The sequence below is a fragment of the Zootoca vivipara genome, chromosome 4, assembly GCF_965207765.1.
Source record: "Zootoca vivipara chromosome 4, rZooViv2.hap1.1, whole genome shotgun sequence".
Lineage (NCBI taxonomy): Eukaryota > Metazoa > Chordata > Lepidosauria > Squamata > Lacertidae > Zootoca > Zootoca vivipara.
The window spans coordinates 59,462,120-59,489,637 of NC_142587.1; the positions used below are offsets into that span (position 1 = coordinate 59,462,120).

The 27,518-nt window shown below is 40.2% G+C and overlaps 1 protein-coding gene across 5 annotated transcripts in view; it reads right to left on the reverse strand.

Annotated features, from left to right (window-relative positions):
- The window catches only part of ROBO1 (roundabout guidance receptor 1), a 577,709-nt gene that overhangs the window by 72,893 nt on the left and 477,298 nt on the right, over nt 1-27,518 (reverse strand). For all 5 annotated transcript variants that reach the window (XM_088667991.1, XM_088667990.1, XM_088667989.1 and 2 more), the window contains 3 exons: nt 16,757-16,877; nt 15,242-15,380; nt 13,008-13,135 (listed from right to left, as the gene is read on the reverse strand). In XM_088667991.1, coding sequence (XP_088524117.1) covers nt 13,008-13,135; nt 15,242-15,380; nt 16,757-16,877 — 388 coding nt within the window. The remainder of the gene's footprint in view (nt 1-13,007; nt 13,136-15,241; nt 15,381-16,756; nt 16,878-27,518) is intronic.

Here is a 27,518-nt window from a genome sequence, read left to right on the forward strand (position 1 = left end):
CCAGAGTGGCTGGGAAAACCCAGCCGATGCGCGGGGTACAAACAAACAAACAAACAATAATTGCAAAGCACTGAGACATACAATTGTTGATAGGGTGCTGTAGGTGCTAGTCACAAAATGTTTTAAATGAGGAGCCTGAAATAGCACAACATGGCTGCCGTGGGGGCACGACCTAACACAAAATTAAAGGAAAGACAGTCATTGCTAATTCTCGCCTCTACCCCACCTCCTGCTAGAACAACCTAATGTTTACCACAGGAAGTCAACTATGTCTTGCTGATCCCGATTGTAGATTATATGGCTGTTACAGGCACAATAACCCTGTTTTTCCCCAAACCAGCCCTACACCAAAGCTAGGCCAGGCATGGCCAAACTTGGCTCTCTATGTTTTGGGACTACAGTTCCCATCATTCCTGACCGCTGGTCCTGTTAGCTAGGGATGATGGGAGTTGTAGTCCCAAAACAGCTGGAGGGCCAAGTTTGTCCATGCCTGGCATAAGCCTACCCTCCTATACCCATATACCTGCAAGTAAGTACCATTAAACATAAACAGCTTACTTCTGAAGTAGACATGTATACTGCTGTACTGTATGTTAACTGTACAGTGAATAAGTGCCTGGACACCAGCTTGTGCACAGCAGGGGCCTTTTTGCAAAGTTTCCACATTTTGCAGTTTTCATTTTGGATGGGGCTTGTTTAATGCCCACCCTTATTGTGGAATTGGAAGATACCAGATACCTACGATAGATGAATGGCAAATGAAGATGATGGAACTCGCTGAAATGACTGGGAGACTACGTGACCAGAAGGAAGAGACGGTGGAAGAAGATTCTAAAAAATTTAAAATATATTTGAAAAAATACTGTAATATTTAGAAAATTATTCTCTTAGTGAAGATAATATAGGCTATAAGCATTAAAAATAGGATTTTGAAGTAGCATTAGTAAATGTAGAACTTAAATAATTGGCAAATAGATAAAGGAATAATTAAAATAAGATTTAGTTTTTAGATGATGAGGAATAAACTGCAAAAGATGTATTATAATGAAAATCAGAAAGAAGGGAACGAGGGAAGCCATTTGGTGATGTGAATGAAAATAAGGTTTATATAAGAAATGTTTTTATATGTTTTTTGTTTTGTTTTTTATTAGTTTGCATTGTTGTATCTTGTTCTTTTGTTGTTTGTTGTTTCTTATAAAATGAATAAATATTTTTTTAAAAAACCCACCCACTCTTATTGTGTAGTACTATTAATAGAAAATAACTTCTAGGGCGTACTTGGTCTGAGACAAATGAATCATAGGAAAGATGCTTCCTGGTTGCTAGGGGAAAAGGAGGGCAAACTATTGAGATTCCATGGATTTCTAGAAAAGAGTGAAGATAGAAAAAGAAGATATAATGCACTCAGTGGAAGGGAGAAATAGCAGCTCTTTTGGACCCCAGGGATTCCCATTGCCTGGTGTTCAAAGAAGTTGAACTCATTGGCTAAAAGTACTGATAGCTGGGAGTAGCTTAGACTGGCGCAATAAACAGAAATCTCTTAGAAGGTTACTTGCACTTTCCAGGACCAGAGACTTTCTTTTTTTTTTAAAAAAAAGCCCAGAGTTTAGGACCCCCTGGAGAAGTTAATGAATGCACTTCCAAAGGCCATGACACCCTCAGATCCTGGGTTGATAACCCCAGGGCTTGTTGTCCTTTAGTCATGTCCGACTCTTCGTGACCCCATGGACCAGAGCACGCCAGGCACTCCTGTCTTCCACTGCCTCCTGCAGTTTGGTCAGACTCATGTTCATAGCTTCAAGAACTCTGTCCAACCATCTAGTCCTCTGTCATCCTCTGTGTAACCCCAGGGCTACACCATTGCAAATACCGATCTCTTAAACATTGATCTAAGGAGTGCCACCTTGCTGGGGGCAGGGAGAAGAATTCCAGGGTGAACATAATTTTAAATAGTTTCAAGGAATTACTGGCTACAATTCAGTGAATCACTTGTATATCTAGGTTATGGTAGATAAAGAATCTGAAGTGAACAATTCACAGTCAGTACTGGGGTTTCCAACAAAGCTCACTTTGCAGCAACTGAGTACAGATTAAGGTATGCAAAGATTACAGAGAAAAATAATGAGTTTTAAGAGTTCAAGGCTTACAGAGTCCAAAGCAGGGGTTCCCAAAATGTGGTCTGTGGAGCTTCATTCAGATTGTCCATGGGATGTCTGCATTAAATATTCACATTGATTTTTCTATATTATTCTGTTATTGTTGTTCTCTTCGTGTGTACAGTGGTACCTCTGTTTATGAACACAATTGGTTCCGGAAGTCTGTTCATAAACTGAAGCGTTCATAAACTGAAGCGAACTTTCCCATTGAAAGTAATGGAAAGTGGATTAATCCGTTCCAGACAGTCCGCGGAGTAACCGTTCATAAACTGAAGCGAACTTTCCCATTGAAAGTAATGGAAAGTGGATTAATCCATTCCAGACGGGTCCACGGAGTACTTAAACTGAAGCGTTCATAAACTGAAACATGGGTGTAATTGGTTCCGGAAGTCTGTTCATAAACTGAAGCGTTCATAAACTGAAGCGAACTTTCCCATTAAAAGTAATGGAAAGTGAATTTATCCGTTCCAGATGGGTCTGCGGTGTTCATAAACCGAAAATTCATAAACCGAGGTGTTCATAAACCGAGGTTCCACTGTATTGTCTGTTTTGGTTATTCAGTATTTTTTTTAAAAATCACATTGGATTTTAATTGCATCTTCATTGCTTATTTTATTTTGCATGAGATGTAATTCAAAATGCAATACAATATAAGAAATAAAAGAATCAGTTAAAATACAATTAAAATGATACAGCATCTAGCACAGCATGTTACAATGCTTATAACAGGCAGAAAAATCATTACAAAATGCACCAAAACTATCACCAATTTTCATGTAGTCCTGGGCGGGGGTTGGGAGTTTGGGAACCATTGGTCTATAGCATACTTCTTTTTTACATAGCTATGCCCCTTGCAGTAAATGCATTCTTGGTTCCGTGACAAAAAATACACAAACTGTAGTCTGAAATGTAAAATTTCAAGGGAAGCTATAGATAATAAATTAAGTCTGTGGGCAAGACCAGCAATAATTCATTGATCAATGGCTATCAAACAATGAAATCAAGCGTATTCAATAAATCATTAGAGTGAAGTGATTTTTGACCTTTAGTAGTCCTGGTGATACTTAAGAATGATCACCATAGGCTGAAACAGATACAGTTTCAAAAGAAATGTGGACTAGGGAGCTTTGCATTCAGAAGCTCACATATGGCAGACTACTGCAAGTTGTTTCAACTTTCTTTTCAAGTAAAGATGAACCACGGACTTACTGGAGTTTTCAGTGCGCACTGGCAGGGCCAGAACTTATGAAACCATCATTATCTGGAAACTTACTACACTGTGTAAAAAATTTCTATTGTTTCTCTATAAAGTTAGAGCAAAAAATCATGGAACAATAACTTTATTGTTATTAGGGTTATTATTCACATTTGTTTGATGCAAACTGTGCTTTAGACACTGTGGAAACATTGACTAGTCTTTCTACTACAGAACCTTAATATTCATGTTGATCAATGTGTATGTGATGCTCTTGAAAACCTGGCATGTTTTATGTTTGTGACACTGTGGGCAACTGCTATTAGCTTTGTCCTATTATAAATGCATATTTCTTTCTTTGTAGAATGCTTAGGTCCCATCCTTCAGTCTCAAAATGATCTCAGGACAGGTCACAACGATAAAAATACATCCTAACATAAAAATAAGCAATTATTGAAACAGAAATATTATACATGTCATTCACTATACAGATTTCTCCACCTGTCCCTCCCCTTCAGTACAGAAACCAAATTTGATTCACCCATCCCTACACTGCAGCCAAACTGGAGAAACTGGGATACTGTCAGCGAAAGCTGTTGTGGGCTTCTTTCAGCCTCCAAGAGCACCTGGATGCTGGTATGAAGACTACCACCAGAAGCCCTAGGAAATACAACTCCCAATATGTTTCATCTAGGCTGATTAAGCTGGGAAACACTTGGAACTCCATTTGTCAGGTCCTTTGTAACAGTGCATTCTCTACAGAGGCAATCTTGAGCATTCTAGGAAGAATTTACCAGTATCTACACCTGAGGAGCTCAGGTGTACTACCTGTGGGCACTGTAGTGTCTTTGGGTATCTCCGCTTGTTGCCTGCAAAGGCCTAGTGCCAATTTTTTTAAAAAAACCAATAGAGGGCTTTGGCTTTTCTGATGTTCTGGGTTGCCTATTTTAAAGCAGTATTGCCTGTTTCTTAATCCGTTTTATTTGTTATTAGTGTGTATGTGAACTTTTTCTATTGTGGTGGGGAGGGGTTGATTCTGAGTACTGCTGGGTTTTCTTAAGCGAAATTGATATTTTGTGGTGTCCACTACCATTAGGTTTCCAAGAAGGCTACATATCCCTGGTCTACTCAAGTTTAGTGGTCTTTCCAAGGCAAATACTTATGAAGACCATAGGTTGTTTCCTTAACAATCTGAGAGCAAAAAAAGAAAAGAAAAACCAATCCTGAGCTGTTTCAAAGGAGGATGTTTGTAATTAAAACACTCACACATTTATGTAAGACATAAAGATCTACTTCAATGTGCTGATGCTATTTATCAGTGAAAGCTTTTAACAGCTTCAATGTATTTACAAATTGTGTTACAAAACATTGATCAGCTACTCCATATTAATTCTTTTATTGAATTTTTAGCAACTGCAGGAAAAATAATCTATTGTACTCTACACTTAATAGAAGAATAGCTCCTTTGGGGCTTTTGAATCCTCCATAAGTCTTCATAAACACACTGGCTTCCAATTGTTGTCAATTCATCAAACTGAGGTCATGAAATTACCTTTCTTTTTCATTAGTTTGAAAGATTTTTATCAGTTTGCTTGTAAGAGGGAGTGAGCTGCCAGACTTCTAAGATCATTGATAAAAATCTAAAATACTGTCTTGGTTTGTAGCAGTCATTTAAGGTAAAATGGTTCTTCCATTAAGCTGCACAACCAAAAAGGTATTTTGCATTATTTATTTTTCTGTAAAGAAGTGCCAAATTTTGAAGCCAGTGTGTGGTATGGAATATATCTGTCACCAGGGGCTGTCTCATCTGCTTCCATTGGAACCTGAGAGGGATGTCGTTTAATTAAAAAAAGGAGGGGGCAGAGCTTTCAGAAGAGTATTGCAGTGGCATTTCACACAAGGGTGATCCATATACACATGGTGCTTGTATGAAGTTAGTTTGTAATGCTCAGTTAGGTAAATATCAGAAATTCTGCATGCCCAACAGGATTTTGGAGTATGTTTGCTTTGGGCAGCCCTTCATATACCACCCCAGATTTCAAACTCAAGAGCAGTTGGCAATGTGGTATTGAGTGGGAAGGTATGTTATTAGAAATGCTTTTTTAAACAAAACAAAAACCCCAAACAGTTCTTGTTTGTGACGATTTCTAATGACTACCACAGTTGCAGCCTTCCAAATCACAGTCCTACACCAGTGGATTGCCTGTAAATAAATACATACTAGCTTTCTAGAGGGTAGTGTTTAAATCTGGAGCTTTTCTTTGGGGATTATTCTCTCCGTTGTACAGTTTTAACTGCTACAACATTATAGTAGACTAGTATCTTGAAGCCCGTTAAAATAACGGGTGCTAGAGCAGACCTCCATCGTGGCGGCGGGGGCCCGAAGTGCGTGTCTCGGCAGCAGCAAGGCCGGATCGCAACCCCGGCGCTCGGCTGTAGGAGAAGCCAGGGCCGCAGCGGTGCCTCCTCGGCCAGGCCTGGCCTGGCCTACCTAGAGGAGGCTAGCCGCCCCCAGGATCCACCCACCACCGCCTCCTTTCCGCCCCTTGGTTGCCTGCCACCATGGGCACCGCTGGGAGAAGGAGAGGTGTATTTTATTTATTTTATTTTATATTGTATTTTAATATTCTGTTGTAAGACTTTCCCTCTTCCCCTCGCGCCGTTAGTCGGGAGGTGAGGCGCGGAACGGAAGCCGTTGAGGGAGAGAGAACCGCATTCCGCCCCGCCCCCCAGCTCGAGGGTGTGAGTGAGTGCGCGGGGACGGGGAGTGTGCGGGATGGGGCTCTGTGTGCGTCCAGTCCCTGTGTCCGTGGGGCACATGCGCAGTAGCGCGGACACAGGGACACAGGGACTGGTCGGAGAGACACAGGGACTTTATTATATAGGATTACTACTACTACAACATTGTGGTTTCTGACCTGAATGAGTTTAAATATGAGACTTTGGAGTTTTCTACAGTAGTCATTCAACAGTCCCAATCTGATAAGCCATTTTGGAACATGATGCTTTAATTGTGTTAAATGGGTGTTAATAGTTTCCATGTGAAGATCTCTTTGTGAAATTTACCTTTTGGGCTTTTTTCACCCTTAGTAGTTTCTTTTTCTAAGTATAATTATGACTGAAGCCAGCTGGTTTGAAAAGAACTTGCATCCTAAAGAGGTGGACAAAAATGCCACATTAAAAGAAAATTAATGTAGATGAGAAATCTTGTGTGGAAGGCCTCATAAAGAGTCCAGGTTAGTGATTCTAGGAGTATCCCAAGAAGTTACCTGAACTACAGTAAAACAAGGACATCAGTTTTTAAGTTTAATGTGTTTTTCAAGTTGCAACATGACACTTAAGATTTGATAGTCAGGTGTCTACATTGGGACCGCCTGATGCCCATTGGGACTGGTAGTGCAGAAGGCAGGGAGACTATGGTCAGACTGATCCAGAGCCACTTACATGAGCAGCCAACTAATTTGTGTTTTACCCCTTTGCTCCTGCGTGCTGAGTTCTAAGAGGGTAACCCTGAGATTATGGAGGAGGAAGCTGATAGTCAGTTCTACCCCTGGCCTGGAAGTAAACAGGAAGGTAGGCAGGTAGGGGCTGGCTGAGGGCATATTGAAGTTGGTGGGGCCCCTCACCTAGCCCCCACCTGCCTACCTGCCTCCACTGATTGCCTTTCTAGGTTACAAAAAAACCAAAACGCTGGCAATAAAGACTTGGCAAATGGCATAAAAGGCTGCCAATCTATAAAACAACTAGTAATGTAAATAAATTCAGTGCAGTAATAAGTTTTTGAACTTTGCAGGAACCTTTCTGGCCATGTAATCATAACAACAATTGTATTAAGTATAATTGTTTTAAAATTGCTGATTTTATTTATATTTTGAAAGAAAAATGTCAACTTATTTTTGATGTTTGCTTTTTCTTTTAAAATTTGTATTTTTTGTAAGCCATGTATAGATTTTTCTGTTGAGTAAGTGATATATAAATTTTGTTAAACAACACAAAGTAAAAGAAATGTGCGTAAGCAACTTATGAAAATCTGTCTTCCTCACAGATGCAAAAGATCCATCCTTTTGGAAAGAGTTTGTAGACTATGGCTTGTCAAAACTCTCTTGGACAATGTGCTTTGAGGTAGCAGTCAGAGATGCTTTTCATCTCACATTCTTTTAATCTCTTGTCTCTGATTCAATTTTCAATAACCATATTGTAACTGAAGGTTTTTTTTATGCACATTTTATTTGGCAAATCTTCTTGGCTATGGTAGAAAGAGCAAAATATTTTTTAATAAAATAAAATGAATTCAAAACCATACAAATAAAAGCCCATTCCATTTTCTCATCAGCGAAGCAGTTCTACCAAGAAAGAATAAGGCAGACACTAATTAAGCAGTTCACTGATTTCTGCATATGAAAACTTTTATTACAAATTGTTTATTGAAAATTGAATCACAGAAAAGCAATGGAAAGAATATGAGCTGAAATGTCCCATATCTTTGAACTCACATCTAGTTAACAAACAGTTCTCCACCTACTGTGTTTGAAACTGCTTCTTGGCAACTTCTGTCTCTACAAGCAATTCAAGATGCAAATGTTCTGTGTAATTAGTTGAAATTTGCAAAGTAGTTTGTGTATGTAATACATAAGCTCTGATCTTTCCCATCAAAGGAATATGTACAGAGTTTAATGGTGATTATTGGATGGGAAAGTGACTTCTAGCTAATGAAATATAAACCTCCATGGAATTTGAAAAAGATAAGTATCTACTGTAATCCTAAACACATTAAAACAGATACATAGTAAGAGAAAATCAAGGCGCTGTAGTAGCATATGGGGAATATATATCCATTTCATTTGGAGCTTACACAAGTGGAATTTAGGCATTGTGGGGGTTAAGGGGGAAAAGAAAAGCAGAATCAAAAGCACACCTTTCCTTACAGAGAAGGCAGAGCTAATAATATTGGGGAGGGAACACAGAACTGATTTACCTTGCAAGTTCTTAATTAATATGCTTCTTTGAAATATTGCCTGAAACATCATCTCTTGAGTTTAATTTCATTTGGGTCACATGTATAATGCAGGATTCTGCAGTGACTTTCAGTTCAAGCACTCAGAAAAAGCATGTGGTGCAGTTACTGTACGGGTGGCGCTGTGGTCTAAACCACTGAGCCTCTTGGGCTTGCCGATTGGCGGTTCGAATCCCCATGATGGGGTGAGCTCCTGTTGCTCAGTCCCAGCTCCTGCCAACCTAGCAGTTCGAAAGCACACCCAAAGTGCAAGTAGATAAATAGGTACAGATCCGGCGGGAAGGTAAACGGCGACTTAGTCATGATGGCCACATGACCTGGTAAAACTGTGTGCAGACAAATGCCGGCTCCCTTGGCCTGTAAAGCGAGATGAGCGCCGCAACCCTAGAGTCGTCTGCGACTGGACTTAACTGTCAGGGGTCCCTTTACCTTTACAGTTACTGTGTAATTGTATCATCTTCAGGAAATTTATTTTTGACTTCGTTTCCCTGTGTAACATACTGCCTCCTCCCTTTTTTTCCTAGAGTGGCAACTGTGAAGTGGCTGGCTTAGCATTACATGCAAATCAGCACTCGTACAGACTTCTGGAACCAATTGTGTTTGTAAACCGAGGTACCACTGTAATCCAAGAACAAACCTTATATTCAGCTTGTGGTTTATTTTGAGAGAAACCATTGTAAGAGGCAATATGCCTCTGTATTTCAGTTGCTGGGAATCACAAATGCAGAGAGTGATATTGTACTCTTGACTGCTTGCAAGCTTCTCAGGGGCAGATGTCAGGATGCTGTCACTGTGAGAACAGGATGCTGTCCTGATCAGGCAAGGCTTTCCTTATGTACTTATGTGTGCTGGATTGCACATTTAACTTTCAGTCAGCTCCTCTGTGGTTTATTTCCTCATTCTAGAAAGGGAGGAGCAAAGTTGGGACTGCTTGAGCTACATGCACCAACACACAGCTCCTGCATAGGCTATTTTGACTGACTATGGGCCTATGACCCAATGCTGTAAGCAAGCACAGCCTCTTTATGGAAGGGCAGCATATCAGAGAAATGGGCTACGCTGCCTGTTTCTACAACATGCTAATTATGCATTTGCAGGTAGATTTTATTTGGGGGGGGGTAACCCATGTATAATATAAGCTGCATTGCTGTGAGAAATGTATCACGTGAACTCTTGAATAAGCTCTCGTTCCAGTTTGTGGTGGATTTGCTTGGGTCTAGCTGGGTAGTCTTTTGCTCTGCAATCCCTCTGAAGGCAGATTAAAATATGAAACCCTGAAAGGTGAAACCACTGAAAAATGCTTCCATGTGGCTGTTTCTCTTTATAGAGGTTGTGGCTTATAGAACTGTTTAACACAGGGGTTCTCCGCATTTTTCAGATTCTTCATGTAAGTACCATCTGCTTTCATAAACCTTGAGTTGGAGGAGTGGAGACTCTCCATGTACTGCAGAGAACCCATGTACTAAGCCGTGCTACATTTTACAACCATTTTGTGGGAAAGCTGTCATGCCAAAACATTTTGGTAGACTTTATATTGGGTCTATAAAATGAAGATCAGTCCTCAGTTATACATAAACCAGAGTGGAACAGCAGTTCATCAAATGAACACATAAACCTGTTTTAAACAGAGAAGACCCCATTTGTAACATTCAACAAGAGACATTTCCCTGAATAAGAAATTGCAATGCATACTGAAAGCTATAGACTGTCCACACAAAAACTAATTCTAAGAAAAGATAATGGATTTAGATACCTTTTATGTGTTATCAAGACAAAAACAAACAAGAGTGGGTTTAGATTTTTTTAATGGCTTGGGTTTTTTTTTTTTAGATGACCACTGATTGCTTGGCAAATAGCTTAAAGATGGAAATCCATTTTCAATCCTTCATATAATGAGAGATGCAATCATTTTCTTCTTCGATATAGACTAACTTTACTTTGAATGGAACTAGGTTCAAAATGATTATAACTCTTTGAATTTATATACTAAGATAAACTAGATAACTGTTCATGGCAAATAAGAAAAAAATAACTACAACCATTGAAAGACAAGCATACAGCTCTGTCATTAGAGTTGCTTGAAATTTTACAAATAATTTCAAGTCAAGTTCACATTCAGCCTAACATAAGTCCATGCAGTGACTTCAGGGGGGGAAATGATAGGTGAGCAAGTAAACTGCCCATTGGTACTAAACTGCTGATAGCACGTTTTCAATGTGAAGAAAATGCTTCACTGTATTACTTTCTCGATTCCAATTCTCTCCTGTGCCAGTACCTGATCCTTGAAGCAAGGATACTGATCATTGTAGTTGGACAATATTGGGCTTGCAAGATGCACATCTCCAAGTCCAATTTGTCCCCAAGGATCCTTTGATCACATCACTGCCAGGAAAGGATGAATCATGTTCAGATTATTAACTTCAGTACAGTTCCCTTTGCCCACCAAGTGAGTCCCTTCTGAGTTTTCCCAGGGTCCAGAACCATAGCCAGGTGATCTTGTGCCCTTGGCAGAACTGTCCAGATTGTGCCCACTAGCCACGGACAAATTAGCTTTTCTTTCCACCTCTCCTCCAACCCCCCCCCCACTCCACCCATTCAATTCCTCATGCACTTCAATTCCTCACATACTAATCAATATTTTTATTTAGAGACATATTTATGGGCATATTTTAGTCAATATTGTGCCCCCCCTCACCACCCCCTAGCTATGGCCCTGCCCAGGTCCCTTCTTCTAAGAACAAAATTTGCTCCATTGCTCTTAATGGCAGAAAGGTTTTTTAAGCTGTTCCTAACTTTATGCATGTTTTACATCCTTCGACATGTTTATGCTTGCCTAGGAGAAAACGCTATGTGATAGTATTCAGGTCCCCTACATTCACAATTCCCCCTCTTCCAACAACAAGAACACAATAAATTTCTAATTCTCTTTTACTTTTATCACACCTAGTTTGCCCTTAGCTTTGCAAACTGAAAACCAAATTCACAGATATACTGGCCTACCAATATTATCAATGGCCCTCCAGATGTTGCTGGACTCCGACTCCAGCTAGCATTTCCAGTGATCAGAGATTATGGGAGTTGTAGTCCAGCGACATCCAAAGGGTCACAGATTCCCCGCTCTCGATTTAATTAAATATTCTGGTTTATGCCCCATTGCAAATCACTTTAGAACTTGAGAAACTTTGGTCCCAGTCTACAGCATGTACATACAAAGTTATGTTTCACTTAAGTATGCCTTTCGGATTTCATGGTATCCAAACTACTTGCAGATTTTTTTATTTCAGATATCTTCAGCAAAGGAAACTCTTAAAAGTATCCAAGCACACTATTCCTGAAAAGACAACCAGATCTTCGTACTGGAAAACTTCATCAATTCAAATTGATTTGTACAACATATTTGCAAATGAAGGAAAAAATTGAGGACAGTAATCTTATGGTAAAGCTTTGTTACACATCTGTTTTCTTCATATACAAAGCAAAGAACCACATGCAGGAATCAAAAGACTATATAGTTCTCTGCTATGAAACATAGTCTGTGCTCCCTTATACTTCAGACCGCAATAAGCAGACAGTAGATAAAGTATAGAATGATTCTTAAATCAAATTGTTGCAATGACTCATAAAAGTTTCCCCACCTTACAACTAAAATGGGACCTATTGTTCTAACATTAAGCTGTTCAATTTAACATCAAAGCCTGACAAATAAAAAATCCAGTCTAGAAAGTATGCATTTTTATGCACAGTCAAGTGAACAATGAACTCAGGGTAAACCACAAAGCAAAACAACAAATAGGCACAGCACTGAAATTAAAAAATATCAAAATAAGTTTTAAGAAACACTGAAGTCCAGATACATCAGAGTCTAGAAACTATCACACAAGGAACAGGGAATAATACAGAAGATCACAGCCATTAAACTGACGGGCAAAATGCTATGACATCATTGCCTGCCTTCTAGCAAGGAAGGGAAGCAAGGGATTATCTGAAGAGTCAACATCTGGAATGTATATCTAAAACCAATGACAGATTTTCACACATACTCATTCATTGAGTTCCACTAGAATTTCACAGTGCAGTAGAAACAGTCGCCTGTGACCTGTTTTCACACATTAATACTTGAAATGACTGAATAACTATATTAATCAGCCTGATATACTAAAACAAAGTTGTGTTCTTTAAGTAGACGTGTATCAACAATGTCTGTGTTTCCATTAGCTGTATGAAAGATACTGTTCTAACAACATTCAATAAAATACACTGGACACCACTAATTAAAAAATCTCTTTTTTTAACTTAATCCTTTAAAATGATGATGAGGATATAGAAAGAAAAAAGTTTTATCCCTTTTAATTCTAAAAGTATTAACATTACAGAGAGCATGCTTCTCAGACAACTGGGATACAAAATGCCTTCATTTTCTATTTCCATGATGGAGCATAACCCTTTTCAAACAAAGAAAGAAAATCATATTTGAAATACGTAATAGTTCAGTAGAAATCCACCAATAAAATAAGTGATCTTCCTAGATTTTGGTAATGCAAACTCTTGCAGTGATTATTTATGAGCCCAATAAAATCACTGTTAAAAACACAAAATTTTATTTCCTTCTCATAGAAACAATACTCTTTCAAAGCAATTTTACCTTGAACTGTTAGAGTGGCCGATGCTTCCGCTTTTCCAACCATATTTTCTGCAACACAAGTGTAAGAACCCATGTCTCCTGCCATAACTTTTCGAATTTTCAGGGTATGGTCATCACGGATTTCATATCTAAATCAAAGAGAAATAATCTTTTAAGACTGATTTGTCATACTTCTATATTTGAGAGTGGAGCAGGACTGATTTCTCCAACAAGGTAACTGTAAACCAGGCATCCCCAAACTTTGGCCCTCCAGATGTTTTGGACTACAATTCCCATCTTCCCCGACCACTGGTCCTGTTAGCTAGGGATCATGGGAGTTGCAGGCCAAAACATCTGGATGGCCGCAGTTTGGGGATGCCTGCTGTAAACTATCAAGGATGTATGCATTGGCATCAGTGGTTCCATTTCAGCTAAAGGGAAAACCATGACAAGCTTTCAGTCTTTTTGTCCAATACAGTATACAGAAATATATTTATTATTTCCTCTTATACTGATATGACCATTCCTTTTTTTGTGTGAGAACATTAATCAAAGAAGAAGAAGAAGAAGAAGAAGAAGAAGAAGAAGAAGAAGAAGAAGAAGAAGAAGAAGAAGAAGAGGAAGACGACTCTGGTTAAGAACTTAATTTGTTCCGGAGGTCCGTTCTTAACCTGAAACTGTTCTTAACATGAGATACCACTTTCGCTAATGGGGGCTCCTGCTGCCGCTGGAGCACAATTTCTGTTCTCACCCTGAAGCAAAGTTCTTAACCTGAGGTACTATTTCTGGGTTAGCGGAGTTTGTAACCTGAAGCGTTTGTAACCTGAATCATTTGTAACCTGAGGTACCACTATAAAGGTTAAAATTGTTTGATCAAAGAAATTAATTGATTAAATATGCAAGAGTCAATTAATATATTCCATTTTTAAAGTACCCTGCCCACCTTTTTAAAGTTTACTGGCTACTGACTCCTGAAGCAATCAAGTGCTTAGTCCCTTTATCTGTTCCTCCTGAAATAAGCCTGGCAAGGCAGGACTAAGAAACTCCCCCTGAGCAGCCCTCCTTCTTAATAGTAGCAAGCAAAATACATTGCTTTCATTATTCCCCAGGTGGCCTGTTCTTCAGGCTGCAACTATAGCCATATGATTGGTCTACACTTTGTGTCTTTCTCCATCTGGAACCTCAGCTGCCATGGCCAGAAGTGATGAGGCTGCTGGCACCAGATGTTTGGGGGAGCTCTCACATACTTTACAGAGACATCAGTGGCTCTAAAGAGCCAACCATGGACCCACTTGCTATGCTCCATCATCTAAGCATGTGGCATACTAACACTGGTCAAAGAGTATGAAGCGATAATAGGAATAATTTTCTTCTTTTAGAAACACACATTCACCTCGTATTTCACATAGGACACTATCAGGAGCCTTGTGTCAATTTTCCCCAGCTCCTAAGTGTGCTATCTTTATGCACAAATGCATTTCACTGTGTTTAAGGGGAGTTACTACCAAGAATCTCTGCCATCAGAGAGTGAAACAAATTGAACGCTCTGTTCAAGGAATGTCAGGGTTGCCTTTAGTAAGACACTTGATCACACAGCATCTCAAACATAATATCAAGCTGACAAGTAAAAATGGACCAAGACTATTTGCATGATCTTGGGGGCAGGATAGAAAGTTGTGGGAGATGAGTATCTTTCACTTAACAGGATTGCTCTATCCTTTATATTTTCCCTGGCTCAGAAAGTCAAGAAAACCTTTTGGAAATATGTTACTAAGTGAATAAGAAATTAATTAAACAGACTAAATATTAACAGATTAAAAATCTGATGATGAAATGGTTAAAGCTTCTTTAATTAAATTTATTTACTTAAGAATTCATAACCCACCCTTCAACCTAAACCTTAGGTCCTGGGATTACAGAGTAGAGAATAATGAAGCTTTCATTAAGACCACAGTACATTCACCAAAACATGATACCAGATAAAATTTCAATCAATAATAAAAACCACAGAGGTATCTAGGGTTGCACTGTTTTTTGTAACAGAATAAAATGTTCTTGTGAAATTAGTAAAACAACTTTAAGCATGTTAGGTTATCTTGTGAGATGAGAGTGTGTGTGCAATTTACTGGTAGAACAACCTTGTATCACACAATTATTAGACATGCTTTTCTGGCATCATCATGATTGTTTCACCCCAAGCACACAGTAAACCAAAGCCTCAATTTCTTGTAGGAGATTATTAAAGTCTGCTGCACCTTGCTTTAGGTAGCTCTCCATCATCTTTTCGCCACCTTACTGTTGGCACTGGATCACCACGTGCTTCACAGTTAAACTCTGCACTGTCATCTGCAGTTACTGCCAAATTACTTGGTCTCTTCACAAATGATGGTCTTTCTGAAAGAAACAAATAGGCAACACAGGTTAGAGTGAAAGCAAGGATGGGGACATGAAACATGCAATGCATGCCAAATTCTAAAAGGAAAGTTGCAGTAGTTTTCCTGCAAGGGCAGCATTTACATTTTGGGGGTGGATAAGGAGAATTTGCTTTATCCCCCTTCCTGTTTATGGGCATTTTAAAACAAAAAACCATACAAAGGAGAGGTACCCATAAGTAGGAAACCTGCCAAGTTACAGACAAATTGCCCACATGTTGGCTAGTTACTGTCAGGGGACCACCGGGGTCAGTGGAGAGTCCAGGAAGTCAGGACAGGTGTTCTCCAATGCAGACAGAACCCGGGATGTCAGCGCTTTGGAGCAGTTCACGGAAGGTGGTGCTGACCCTCAGGAAGCAGTGCAGAGCCTTGAGGATGCTGAGAGGGCAAGGTTCCCAGAGGGAAGGTTTGGAGGGTCAGACCAGAGCACTCAGGAGGGGGAGGTGCCAGAGGAGACAGCACCGGCTTCCCAGCTGGGCAGTTCTGGTGGGGAGGGTTCTCCACCAGCCCCATCACCCCAACAGCGGAGGGGGGGGGGAGAGGCACGAAGAGAGGAGGAGATTCAGAACGCCAAGGGTATTCTGTTGGCGAAAGTCGCGACGGGCGGCGCTTCCGGATTCTGATTCAGAATAGAGCAGTCATGCATTTTGATCCTCTGCATTGTACATATGTATATAATAAAACTCTGTAAAAACCAGCTACAGAGTTTGGAGCGCGTTACTCGTGAGGAAGCAATCAGCACCATTACAGCTACCATTATCCCAATGTACCTTTCCTTGTTAGGGAGCAGAAGTACAGACCAAATGTTCTAGAACCATGGTCTATGCTGGAGCAATCAAGGGTACTTAGGAAATGTTACCTTTTTGGTGTGGTCAAAATATGCATTTACGCAGCCTTAAGGCAATATAGGTGGTGCTGTGGGTTAAACCACAGAGCCTAGGGCTTGCCGATCAGAAGGTCAGTGGCTCGAATTCCTGCGACGGGGTGCGGTCCCGTTGCTCAGTCCCAGCTCCTGCCAACCTAGCAGTTCGAAAGCACGTCAAAGTGCAAGTAGATAAATAGGTAGCGCTACAGCGGGAAGGTAAATGGCGTTTCCGTGTGCTACTCTGGTTCTCCAGAAGTGGCTTTGTCATGCTGGCCACATGACCTGGAAGCTGTTTGCTGGCTCCCTCGGCGAATAACGCGAGATGAGCACTGCAACCCCAGAGTCGGTCACGACTGGACCTAATGGTCAGGGGTCCCTTTACCCTTTACCTAAGGCAATATTTAACCTTGGAATCTGTATTTATTTATTTTACATTATATCATGCTACTAATAAAGGAAGAAGCTTTCCATACCTAAAACTGTGAGCTCTGCCACTTCACTCTCTCTTTCTCCCACCATGTTTGTTCCAACACAGACATATTTGCCAGCATCATTCTTCCTAGTATAGGTGATCATCAGCTTTCCTCCTCTGATCTAGAACAAGAAAATGATAATAATTAATAGTAATAATAAGTCTCAAATGGTTATGTAAGCAGAATACAGTTCACACACCCACTTTTGCTTTTCTCCTGTGAGTTCATGCGCCCTCTGAACAGTGTGGGCAGTGTTGTACAGTTGTGCAAGATCGCTCCACCCATTTTCATGTGATTTGTACTATACAACACAGCCCAAACAGTTCAGGAGAAGTATAGCATCCTGATCAATGGAAACAATAGTACCACTGCCTTGGTCAGAGTCCACCTTCAATACTGTGTCCAGTTCTGGGCACCACAGTTTAAGAGGTATATTGACAAGCTGAGGGCTACCATTAGGAATATTAATAGGGGATCAGATTTAACCAAAGGATAACAATTGCATCTTCCTCATTATGAAAAAACCGCTTCAGCTAATAGTCCACAAGAAGAAACCGTAATATAACAGTTCTATTTCCAAAGCCCATCTGACAATATTGTTGATGATGAAAAAGTGTATTCAAAAACGTATGTTTCTGAAGAACAACAGCTACATGTTTAGCAGCTAGCAGCCTTCTTCTAGGCTAGAGGGACAGGTGTTTCAAGAGGTATCTAGCTCACTTAAAAACCTTTCTAGACTTATCCCCTATTTTGCCCCAGATCATTAAACCAATGAATGTGTTGCCACACAGAAGCCAAACACACACACACACACACACACAGAGAGAGAGAGAGAGAGAGAGAGAGAGAGAGAGAGAATGCTGTGTATTAAGGCCAGTTCTGTATATATATTCAATCCACCACCTACACTCTGCAGTTACATCATCTGAGCCTGCTAATTATATAAACAAAATATGTACAAAAACAATTTTGTTTAATTTACTCTGCAGATATTCTAACTCTGCATTCATTTATCTACTTTAGCAACTTTTATGAAATTTCAGCAAGCCTATGAAGAAGTAGTTGTTTTTTTGTCGCTCTGGCAGGAAGGTAAACGGCATTTCCGTGCGCTGCTCTGGTTTCAGTGTTCCGTTGCACCAGAAGTGGCTTTGTCATGCTGGCCACATGACCCAGAAGCTATCTGCAGACAAACGGCGGCTCCCTTGGCCAGTAAAGCGAGATGAGCGCCACAACCCCAGAGTCATCCGCGACTGGACTTAACGGTCAGGGGTACCTTTACCTTTAGGGAAACTAACGCCCAGGGGCCAGATCTGGCCCAATTGCCTTCTAAATCCAGCCCACCAAGGGTCCGGGAATTAGCATGTTTTTACCTGAGTAGAATGTGTCCTTTTATTTAAAATGCATCTCTGGGTTATTTATGGGGCATAGGAATTCGTTCATTTATTTTTTTTCAAAATATAGTCTGGCCCCCCACAAGATCTGAGGGACAGTGGACTGGCCCTCTGCTGAAAAAGTTTGCTGACCCCTGCTTTTGGACGATAACACTAATATTCCCTTTTTACCAGTATGGTATCCAACTGTGATACAATAGCTGTCAATTATGTAAATGATTGACTATGATGACTTCCTACTTGATGAGAAGCAGGAGATAGTATTAGAATAAATCTTGTTATTTAATTTTAAGTTGATGTTTTGCTGTTAAGCTACCAAAGATTAACTTTATTATCTTGAGGGCACATTCCCTCCAGCTACTAGATAAAGCTACCATTTTTTTAAACTTCCATTTCCTTTTCTTTACAATTTAGTACAACACCAAAAAATAACGTCCAGCTTTGAAAATATAAAGAATTCTTCTTAGCTTCTCTTTTTAGTATCTGTAAGAGACACTGCACAGAAAGAATTCAATTTTGCAATGTTGTTAAATATGAATTGTATATTTACTGGTAATGTGGTGAAAGTGATGAAAGTTATGTAACAGTACTTAAACAGTGTTTAAAACTACCATATTCTATTGATTTTTCTTTGTTGTTGTCCTTATAAAAAGAAAAGCAAAACAAAAAAACCTTCTGTTTTTCATCTACCCAGGAACCTGTTTGCTGTGCTTTAAAATGGGGGGGGGGGGAAATCCGGGCAACAGGTAGAGTTTAAATTTCATGGTAGGATGTAAGAAACTACCGTGTTTCCCCTTTTTTAAGACACCGTCTTATAACTTTTTTCCCTCAAAAAAACACACGGTGTCTTATTTTCAGGGGATGTCTTAAGGCTTGGTGTTCTAGTAGTCAGTGCAATCACACATGACACTTTCTGGCACATCCAGTTTGTGATCCACTATAAATATGACTCCATCATCACCATCATCAACATCATTAGTTATGCATGGACAGAAGTATGTATGGCATCAGGTGCATAATTTAGCTTTTTTCTAAAACGTGTGTCTAGTTTTCATAGAGAATATCCGAAAATACCCATCCAGACCATAAGAAGCTGCCTTAGACCTAGTCAGACGATTGTCAATCCAGCTCAGTGTTGTTTACACTGATTGGCAATGGCTCTTCTGCAGGATTTCAGGTGGGAAGTCTCTCCCAGTCCTACCTGGAGATTCTGGGGATTGTACCTGGGACCTTCTGCATGCAAAGCAGATGCTTTGCAACTGAGCCACGGCCTGGAGATGTGATGCACACAGAGAACTCGAATAAGCATAGGATGCTCCACTAATTTCAGTAGAGAGAAAAGATCAATGTGCTCAAGAGAACATGCTAACCCATGGGAGAGCCAGGGCTCCTGCACCCACCATAAATTTCTGCATTGGAGCACTTATCTCCAGAAGGCTACACTTCTTAGGGCAGTAAGGTTGGGTGGCTCTTCCCAGCCTCCTGGTCCACCTTTGTGCCCTTCATCTTTGTTCTCCTATTACCACCCATGCATGCATTTCATCCAGCCATTCCACCACCCTCTGCCAAAAGAACTGTAAATTCTCCTAATACTCAAATATTTGGTTAAGAAGAAAATATGCCAATTGAGCAACTTATGTTAATTAAAGGTATTTGCATACACATGATTGCATACATATTACTGCTTTGCATAATTAATATTAAGCATAGCATTCTTGGACTGGAAAAGGCAAGAAATCCACCCATTTTCTACCATTAACAGAGGGTCTTCCAAACTTGATTTTTCTCTTCCCCACTTCGCTTGGAGAGGCGAGAGCCCGAGCGGGAGACGCGCGCTCTACAAAGCTCTGCACTCACTTCATCCGCCCGACGGGAAAGTGAAGTGGGGAAGAGAAAAAACTGAAGCGGCTCTTTTTCTCTTCCCCACTTTGCTTGGAGAGGCGAGCGCCCGAGCAGGAGACGCGCGCTCTGCAAAGCTCTTTTTCTCTTCCCCACTTCGCTTTCCCGTCGGGCAGATGAAGTGAGTGCAGAGCTTTGCAGAGCGTGTGTCTCCTGCTCGGGCGCTCGCCTCCCCAAGCAAAGTGGGGAAGAGAAAAAGAGCCGCTTCAGTTTTTTCTCTTTTTCTCTTCCCCACTTCGCTTTCCTGGCGGGCAGATGAAGTGAGTGCGGAGCTTTGCAGAGCGCGCGTCTCCCGCTCGGGCGCTCGCCTCTCCATGTGGCCGCACGGCTCTTTTGCTGCTGCCGCGTGGAAGCGGCTGGGGTCAGGAGCGCCCTAGCCAGCGGCCTCATCTCTTCCTGGCCCTGCCAAGGAGGCCTGCCGCCCCCCCGCTGCTGAGCGCTCCGTCCGCGCCAGTGGGCGCTCCCGTCTGCGCTGCTGGGCGCTCCACCCGGGCGCTGCTGAGCGCTCTGCGCTGCAGCAGCCGGTTCCGGGTGGCGGGGTGGCAGGCTGAAATCACTTCAAACAGCGTTTTTAAACGCCATTTTCCCTCCTCACGGCTGACTTAGCTACCGGTAGGCGCGCGCTGCAGCTGAGCCAGGAACAGCTGATTCTCGTGCTACAGCTAATCCGTATCTCCGCGCTCTGCTTCCTTGCTTTGCCCACCGCTGCTGAGCGTTCCACGCTGCAGCAGCTGGTTCCAGGCCCCGAGCTGGCAGGCATGGGGGTATGTCTTATTTTCGGGGTATGTCTTATATTGCTCAAATGCTTAAAATTGCTGCCCTGGCTTACTTTATGAGTACGTATTAAAAAAGGGGAAACACGGTACATGTTTCTTTGTCCTAGCAGTCCTAGGTGCAACCTGAAATTTGCATAGTTCCTGTGAGAGCCTAATCTAAGTCAATGAAGACTTCCAGCAAATTTAAAAGTCTTGCTCACTTTTTTTTTTGGCCCTACTGTGGATTTTGGATATTTTCTTATCATCCAACTCTGCTCCATTGCTATTCATCCACAAGATATACTACAAATTTAAACATGCAACTCAATACCAGGTGTTAAAGGCATTTAATGCCAGGTATTAAAGTTTTTCTGGGGGTGGGTTGGGAATTCTCTTTCAGCCAGTAACTTACTTACAGTACACTTCTGATTCAATACAGAAACAGGAACATCTTAGGGAATTTCAACAAATAACCTGAAGAAATGTGCATGCCAAGAACAAACTTAATTTGTCTCTATGGTGCTACTGGACAAATGGGTAGATTCAGGTAGGTAGCCGTGTTGATCTGACGCAGTCGAGATTATATATCGACTGCGTCAGACCACGGCTACTTACCTGAATCTACCCATTTGTGTGTGATACTAATCCTATCATGATAAATGCATTAGCCACAATAGACTTACAGTATGCCTGTTCAGAAGCAAAATAAAAAAAATTCCTTCCAGTAGCACCTTAGAGACCAACTAAGTCATTGGTATGAGCTTTCGTGTGCATGCACACTTCTTCAGATACCATAGATACGAAAGCTCATACCAATGACAAACTTAGTTGGTCTCTAAGGTGCTACTGGAAGGATTTTTATTTTATTTTTTATTTAATACGGCAGACCAACCTGTTCAGAAGCAGTATGCCACTAAATACCAGTTGTTGGGGGCAAACAATGGTGAGCTGCCCTGGCCATTATTGGAAACAGGATGTGGAACCAAATAGATCCTTGGCCTAATCCAGAAAGTCTCTTATCACATTTTTATGGCAGGGGTACCACCCAATACTGACTACTATAATTTTTTCCTGATTATTCTTCAGAATGAGAATGGTGGTGTTCTCATATTTCCTTACTGAAGTACTATGAGTTTGAATGATAAAAGTAGCCTGATAATCAGGGATATATTGGGGGGGTGGGAATTGTCTATAACAGGGACGTCCAAAAGGTTGATTGCGATCTACTAGTAGATCCCCAGGAAGTTTCAGTAGATTGTGGTTGATCATTGGGTCCCTTTCCTTAGCGTTGGTAAAACAGGATCTGGCCCTGCCTGCTCGTCCCGCCCTCTGTTGTTGCACGATCCGCAGAACGGGAGACGGAGTTTACTCAGTGAGACTGTTTCCCCAGCGATCAGGCTGTTCCCCTTTCTTCCTTGAGCTTAGGCTTTAATTCTCAAAAATCGGTGCTCAACAACTTTGACCTGAATCCCCAAAAAGGGGGCAGATCACTGCCAGTTTTTAATTCTCCCTGGGGAGTTGGCCACCCCTGGTCTATAATATATATTCCTGATGAATTTTATTAAAATAAAATAAATAAATATTAAGGTATACAATCCTGTTTTAAAGCAACATTTTATTATTAAGGGCAAAGTTAAATCATTGCTAGCAATATTTTAGTCTAACTGGATAACTAACAGAGTTCTTGTGTTGTGAGTAACATTACTCCACAGAAAATTTTCCATTGAAAAGCTGATCTGTTCAAGTACTCAACCCCCCGCCTCTTCATATGAAGCAGCCCATGAAGAGACACCTTATGTTTTGCACAATGAAACAACTAGAAGTAGGACAAAGTTAACATAGCTGTGCTCTGAGGCTTAAGAACTTAGATCACAAATGATAATAATTTAGATTGAAGACAGAAGCACATGTGGTGGAAAAAAGCAAGATTCCCACATAGCCGTGTTAGGCAGACTAATGTGATCATTGGCTGCAGGGAGCATGTTCACAGTGTGAAGTGCTTCACTAAAGCCGCCTACAGCTAGAAATCTATCCCAGAAAACTTGACATCTTGAGGAAGATAGGACTCTTATTATCACTGCAAGACATATGCACACAAAGATGACAGTCAGTTATTGAGATAGATGAACATGCACATATAATGTAGAATGCACTGCATACAAATGCCTTATTTTTTGCCTTCGGCACAGCTTGTTTGAGCACAGAAACAAAAAGTATGTCCTTTATCATCTAAAAAAACTAGCAGTGCAGAAATTTCAGGGAAGATCTGAGGCATGGAAAATGGATATTAAAAGTGACCCACTAATATGTTTTTTTGAAAAGAAGTGAAATGTATTTTTGTGTCTGTGATATCAAATACTAAACACATGCAACATATTTAATGGAACTAGTTTAGTGATAATTTTATCCCACAAGCACAGAAAGCCACACAATCTACTATTTTAACAAGGATAAAATCAAACTACTTACTGGTTTGGGGCAACATTTTCTGCAATGTCAACAACAAACAAAGCCCACCATAGTGTCTGCAAAATGCACCTTGTCATTTAACTCACTCTCAACTGGCTTTGCTCACTATCAGTGATATCATTTCATACCCATGTCCGACTGGCTACATAATATTTGGTGCCAACCAGATCACTGTGTTGAAATCTTGGTTGAAATCCTCATCATTATATCTATCTAATCCAGACACATGCAGAGAAAAAATGCTGCTTTGGAGCCATAATGGAATACAAGGTCACTGAAAAAGATACTCACCACCAAAACAAAAAAACTTTAATTTTGCATAAAATACCTTGAAACCCAAATTGAAATAGAGTATTTGGGGCAGATCTGCTTTTATATGTGTTCATATTCACACTAAATATATTACTGATCACTTATACAGATGAACATCTAAATTATTGTCCATCTTCAAGTAACAGTGACCTCATTCACACATCAAAGTAAGCAAACTATAGCTTACCAGGACTGTACAAACAGCCTCCAATAAAGCAGCCTCCAATAAAGGATATCACAGTGGCTTGGCTTCTCCCCAGACTGATTTACTCCCCAGCTGAGCTAAGTCAAAGTTGACTTTTTATTTTAAAGCATTTCTGAACTGCTTCATACTTTAAATATTAAGTGGTGTACACAATATAAAAACAATATCCATTAAAACAAAACAGCAGCCTAAAATCAGTTAAACAATACAAAGACATAAAAGCAAATTAAATAGATTCAGGGCTGTCCCTTGCAGCCACTGCCTTCAACACCCTCTACAGCAATACGCCTTTTCACTACCCATGAGCTTGCCAGGCATATTCCCACTGTTCGTGAGAAGTGAAAGCTGCATGGAATTTTAGTGGTGGAGAGATTTAGAAAGGAATATGAGAGAATATAAAGGAATTAGATACTTAACCTTAATGAAATTATAGCTATTTTGCTCCACTGTGCAAAGTAAATACTTGACCATCTTTCTATTTTTTTATATAGCTCAAGCATTAAAATGATGATCCTGTGAGAGATCTTGAGGCCGGTACCTCTAGCTGTTGGAATGCAGGTTATGCCTGCTAGGCAAAATGGAAGATGTAGAATAAATGGCTTTAAAAAAAAAAAAAGTTTAGTGGAGTTTGAATCTGACCAAAGCAAGATGAGTAGACTTTTTGGAATTGGTTTATAAGATGCAGTTGTAGGGGAATCACAAGGTTGACTATTGACTTTAGAAAGCATGTATTATTATTATTAATAATAATGTCTCTACGAGCGGAAAAAAGAGACAATGCACATACTTTTGTAACCAAAGGAAAACTATTATTATTATTATTATTATTATTATTATTATTATTATTCCCATCTGACTGAGTTGCGGCTTCCAACAAATTATTAAGAGAAGCATTGGTTCTCTGTGGGACTATCTCCTTCTTATCTCTTCCTCAGTTTCTAATTTTGAAGTAAGGAACTGTGTTACAAGCCTGTAATTAATGTCTTCGCAAGGAAACTGACCCTGTTAAGCTTCTGGAATTTTCTACCACTTAGGGAAATGGAATGTGCAAAACCCTAATGTCCCTCTTTGAGATACTTTAAGCTGTTAAGAACATTCATCTCCTGACTTACAGAAGCTTCATATGGAAGGTGTTATATTTTTGCTATGTGGTTCATTGAGCAATAACAGAATGCATATAAATTAGTCTTTGAAACAGTAGCTAGGTTTAAGCTAAGGAGAGACATGCTCATAGTTCTATGAAACAGAAGAGATGTGAAGTTTCTACATTAGCAATCTTCCCTCTGTGTCTGAATATAGCTACCATTACAGAGAAATATATAAGATGACAATGCATAGGATTATAAAATAGGATTATAAAATTCAGACCATAATGCACAATTATTCTTGATTCACTGCTTTATGTTTTTCCTCTGTATAATCAATAGCTGAAATCAGAAATAAAAAGTGAACTCAATTTGAACTCATTTTCCATTATTCCTTAATTTTTCTGCCCTGGAAAAAGTCAGATGATTTCATGTTTCAGTTTCACAGAACACACACCCCCCCTCACAAGTATCACCACTATCAAGTTATCCACACTTTTCCAAGGTCAAACATTCTAACAGATGGATAATAATTAACAGCTTCATGCACATACAAAGGTCATATTTTGCTTAAAATGACATTATAAAAAATATAGTAAATTTTCTGGACAAAAAAAGATTGTCATGAGCCAAAAATTCATGCTAAGAAGCTAAACCAATCTATCTGAATTACAAATATCACTGTTCATAAAATACAGTACTGCATTACTGCAGTTGCTGAGTTAAAGGTAACCAGCTATTCAGTTTGTTCTTATATGAACTTACCTTACACTTCTGAGAAGTGACCAGTGTGCCATGTAGCATTTTCCTGATCCTAATTGCTCTTTCCTGTCACTGCAACTTCAAAGCAGAAGCTAATTAGCTTCTCTTCCTCTTAAGCCTGATTTCCTGCTAGAAAACCCTAAGGATGTTTCTGCCAAATGAAGAACGCCTTGACAAACATTTTCTTACATTCTACACGTGACAACATACTACATCCCCTATGTCCTACATGGCAGTATATGGCACCTGGAAAGATGGGTGGTATAGAAATGTCGCCACCACCACCACCACCACATTGAGGTTTCTGGGGAGATGTTGTTTCTTCCTGCCCTTTGATTTGTTTAACAGGAGATGCAGCACTCAACACTCACTGAACTTTCTCAGCATTCAAAATGTACCTTCTGGTCCAAAAAGGTTGGTTGCCCCCAGCTTAACACAATGAAAGCAGAGGATCTTAAAAGGCTTATCAGTGGGCAGGGTATACTAAAATCGCTCTTGTATAATCCCAGAAGTATCTATTTCCCATATATTTGTATTATTTTTAAAGAAGTTGTCTCATCGGATAATTTCCCCATTTGAGGGATTATATAGGGTTTATCGGCCAGTAGATATTTTCCCCATGTACAGATTTCTGTGCAGAAGAATCTGTTACATATATGTCTGTCATCCAAGCCAATTTCCAACCTGTTTTCCCTATCATGGAAAAGGTCCTGCCAGCATCATCATTATCTCTTTTTTTTAAAATGTGCAACATCACACAGCAATTTCTGAATGGCCGAGACAACATACTAAGTAACATCTCTTGATGCATTGGGATACTGTGCTTGAAAAACAAGCTAATATTTCCTTCATTAAAAATGTACATGTCAGAGGGCCTGATATGGCTACTCTAGAGTAACGACTCCAGCATGGTCTTTTAAGGCTTTTATTAAGTGCTGATTATTTACAGTGTTCAGAGCAGTAAAAATGCATCCTTAAGGTGAGGTGTCAGAACCTCCGAATGGCGATTGGCGCGTTTTCTTCCAGCACCAAAGCTTTGGCAGACCCAACCTCTTCCCCCTACGTTTGCGTCGCAATTCGGGAGTTGGGGGGATTGGCCTCCACCCCGTGCGTCCAACTTCCTGTCCCACCTGCGGCATGGGCTCCACAACCTTGCCTGAGCCTCGGACACCACTTCCTGACTCTCCGCTGGAGGCAGAGCTCTCCTTACTCTCTCCAGCGCTTGGGGATGGGCTGGAACTTAAGATGGGAGGGACTTCCCTGTATCCCTTGTCCCTCACAGTACAGAACTTCACTTGTTATCCCAATGAGAAGATGCACTTGTATTATATAGACAGACTGTAACTCAGAAGCATATCGAATAAATTGTTCTTGCAAAATCTTGTGACACACATAGAATTTAAGCAAAACAAACCCCTCTTTATTTCAAACAGTTCATTAGCTTAAAACATTTGGTTCTAAAAAATGGATTTAGTTTTTATGCAAGGAAGCTAACGCTTTACTGAAACTTATATATTATTGAAAATTGGAATTACTAAACAAGCCTACAGCTACAGTTTTCATGTTAAGAATTTTGAACAGTAAATATTTCCAATTACACCTAGGTATTGTCTGGATCAATATTAATAATTTGGCAGTAATTAAGATATTATGTGATGAAATAGTGTCAGTTTAAAATGTGGATTGAACAAAAATTAAGATTTAGGGTAATGAGCAAGGCTATATATATAGTGAATGAATTCTGTTCATTAATCTACATTCTTCACTCCAAGCATTCTGAAGCCATCCCACTAATGTTAAATGTCTCATACAGCCTTTGCTGTACAACCAGATGACATTCTGTTATGCCTTTCTGTCTTTCATTACCTCCCTGAAAATAGCTTC